This window comes from Meleagris gallopavo, chromosome 14 (assembly GCF_000146605.3).
Source record: "Meleagris gallopavo isolate NT-WF06-2002-E0010 breed Aviagen turkey brand Nicholas breeding stock chromosome 14, Turkey_5.1, whole genome shotgun sequence".
NCBI lineage: Eukaryota > Metazoa > Chordata > Aves > Galliformes > Phasianidae > Meleagris > Meleagris gallopavo.
The window spans coordinates 915177-917639 of NC_015024.2; the positions used below are offsets into that span (position 1 = coordinate 915177).

Consider the following 2463-nt stretch of genomic DNA (forward strand, 5'->3'; position numbering starts at 1 on the left):
ATCGGGTGGAAGGGGAGGGATGCCATGGATTAGTTTTAGTCCTGGGGCAGTCAGTGCTCATTCCATTCCCTCCTTTCCCTGGCAGAGAACCAACGTGGGAGGACAACGATGCCTACGCATCTCTACTGGAGAGGCACGGGAGCTGCGATGCCAGCCACTGCCTTTACCCACACGGCAGGGAGCAGGCAGAGGGAGAGGGGTGAGTTACCTCTGCGTGGGATTGCAGCCTCACAGCCTGGGGGAGCACACACCGAGCACCAGAGCTGTGCCGGGCGCTCCCTGGCTCAGGTCACTGTGTCCTCACGGCCACAACCCGTTTGTTTCCCCAGGCCCTGGCAGCTGCTCCTCTGCAGCTCCTGTGCTGCACAAGGCACTCACCGGCGCTGTTCCAACTTGAGTCACAGCGCAGCCAGCTGGGAGTGCAACGCCTGTGCTGGAGAGGGCACCGGTAAGAGGCAAACGGCCGCGTGCTGCTGGGCTGGGGCCAGGCGAGGCCTGGCAGCGGCTGCTCAGAGCGGCCTTGCTCAAATCCCATAGCCCAGCACAAATGGCAGCCAGTTCCACCCCGTGGCTGCAATTCCATCCTGCTCACCTTTCTGCCTCCCCTTACAGCCTCCAGCACCAATTCAGATCTTCCTGGCTACAGCACCACCAGCCACGCACCATCGGGGCCAGCTGACTGTTCCCCTGTGCCTGAGAGCAGCGGCCTGTCCAGGCAGCGCAGGACAGACCGGAGGAGAATCCGCCCACGTGCACAGCGGGATGCAAATACCTGCAGTCAGTCCCAAGGACACCGTGGGAGCAGCCATAATGCTGCCCGGATTGTGGAGAGCCGCACTCCAAACTCTGCCAGCCAGGGGACATCAGAGTCCTCAAGGCACTCCCCGTCAAATGGCTACAACCTCCGGCGCAGACAGGGACAGCGGGCCCGGACAAGAAGCCGCTCTCCATTGCAGCGCCCGGCCCCAGATTCTCCAAGCCAGCCCCGAACACGCCGTGGGAGCAGGCAGGCACCAACCCCAAGTGCCGAGAGCTGCACCCACAGATACACCGGACCGGGAGCATCGCGGTCCTCAAGGGTTTCCACAGCGGCTGATAGAGGACAGTCCAGGCAGACAGGCCGGCCGGACTCGGAGCCGCTCCCCCTCAACATCGGGCTGCTGAGACCAACAGCCAGCCCCGAAGACGCTGCAGGAGCCGGTCCAGGCGGTGAGGGCCAGCCCAGGGGCGAAGTCACCTGCTCCACGTGCTCTATAAAGTCATCAGAATCCATCACAATAAATCTGAGAGTTCCATCATGCCACTGTCAGTTTTGTTCTTCCCTGCCTCTCCCGAGGTGGGCGGCTGTAGGGGCTGCAATGACGGGGATCTTCCCCCCAGCACACAACCCACTCCTTCCTCCCCCCAGCCTGGTTCAGGCTGAGCTGGGTTCTGGCCCTGACTCAAGTGGGGCGCAATGTTTCCAACACACAACGTGGCAGAGGCCAGGCTGGCAGCTGCAGCCCCGTTCTGGGGGTGTTTCTGTCATCATGGGGATGTCGCTGTGTTTGGGACACGCAGACAACCCCATGGCTGCTGCCGGCTGTGGGTGGGCCGGGACCCGGGCTTTCCTCGTGCGTTCAGGCAGTGCCACAGGTCTGGGGATGCCGCCGGGCTGGCGGTGGTGGCCTCGTCTCCTCGCCCTTGCCGCGATGGGAGGGTGGAGTGCGGCTGCCAGACAAAGCTGTGTTTGCTGGCCCTCCTGTGCCAGCCCAATTTAAAACTTGGCCTGCTGTTTGTTCTGCGCTTCTTCTAAAAAGGGTTCTGCTTGTGGTGCCCAGAGTGGGGAGTTCGGTGCCTGGCCTCAGTCAGAGCCCACATTTGCTGGGGCCGCATGGGCTGTGTTTGTTTTCAGGCACCCAATCACCGATCCGAGCGGTGAAGAGGCTGATGTGTGTGAGCTGCCCTCTCTCTGACCTGCTGGCAGCGCCGTCTGCTCCGGTGGGATATGCACTGTGGCACGGCAGCAGTGCTGCACCCTCCTACTTGTTCAGGGCGTCCAGAAGCTCAGGTCCCTGGCCGGTCACTCCGCATGGCACTTGCCGAGTTCCTAACTCGTCTCAGACCAACTTACTATATGCTCTGTATAAGATGCGTCGCAGAATCTCAGCATGGTTTGACTGAGAGGGACCTTACGGCCCCCCAGCCCCACCCCTGCCATGGTCTGGCTGCCCCCCAGCTCGGGCTGCCCAGGGCCCCTCCATGGCCTGGGGCACCTCCAGGGATGGCAGCCACAGCTCTGGGCAGCGCTGCCAGCGCTTCACTGCCCTCTGAGCAAAGAATTTCTTCCTAATATCTCACCTAAATCTCCCCTCTTTCAGTTTGAAGTTGTTACCCCTTGACCTTTTACTATCAGACAGTGTAAAAGGTCACTCTCCCTCTACCTGTAACGCTCCCCTCGAGTACTGCAAGGTCACAGTGAGG

At 61.6% G+C, this 2463-nt stretch overlaps 2 protein-coding genes across 2 annotated transcripts in view; one reads left to right on the forward strand and one right to left on the reverse strand.

Annotated features, from left to right (window-relative positions):
- Positions 1 to 2365, forward strand: part of LOC104913097 (PHD finger protein 7-like) — a 10455-nt gene extending 8090 nt beyond the window's left edge. Inside the window, exons 8-10 of the mRNA XM_031555493.1 lie at positions 330 to 448; positions 613 to 1209; positions 2361 to 2365. Of these exons, the coding sequence (XP_031411353.1) occupies positions 330 to 448; positions 613 to 1209; positions 2361 to 2365 (721 nt within the window). The remainder of the gene's footprint in view (positions 1 to 329; positions 449 to 612; positions 1210 to 2360) is intronic.
- Positions 2366 to 2391: 26 nt separating this feature from the next.
- LOC104913096 (PHD finger protein 7-like) overlaps positions 2392 to 2463 on the reverse strand; it is a 2712-nt gene continuing 2640 nt past the window's right edge. The window contains exon 8 of the mRNA XM_031555494.1: positions 2392 to 2444. Within this exon, the coding sequence (XP_031411354.1) occupies positions 2392 to 2444 (53 nt within the window). The remainder of the gene's footprint in view (positions 2445 to 2463) is intronic.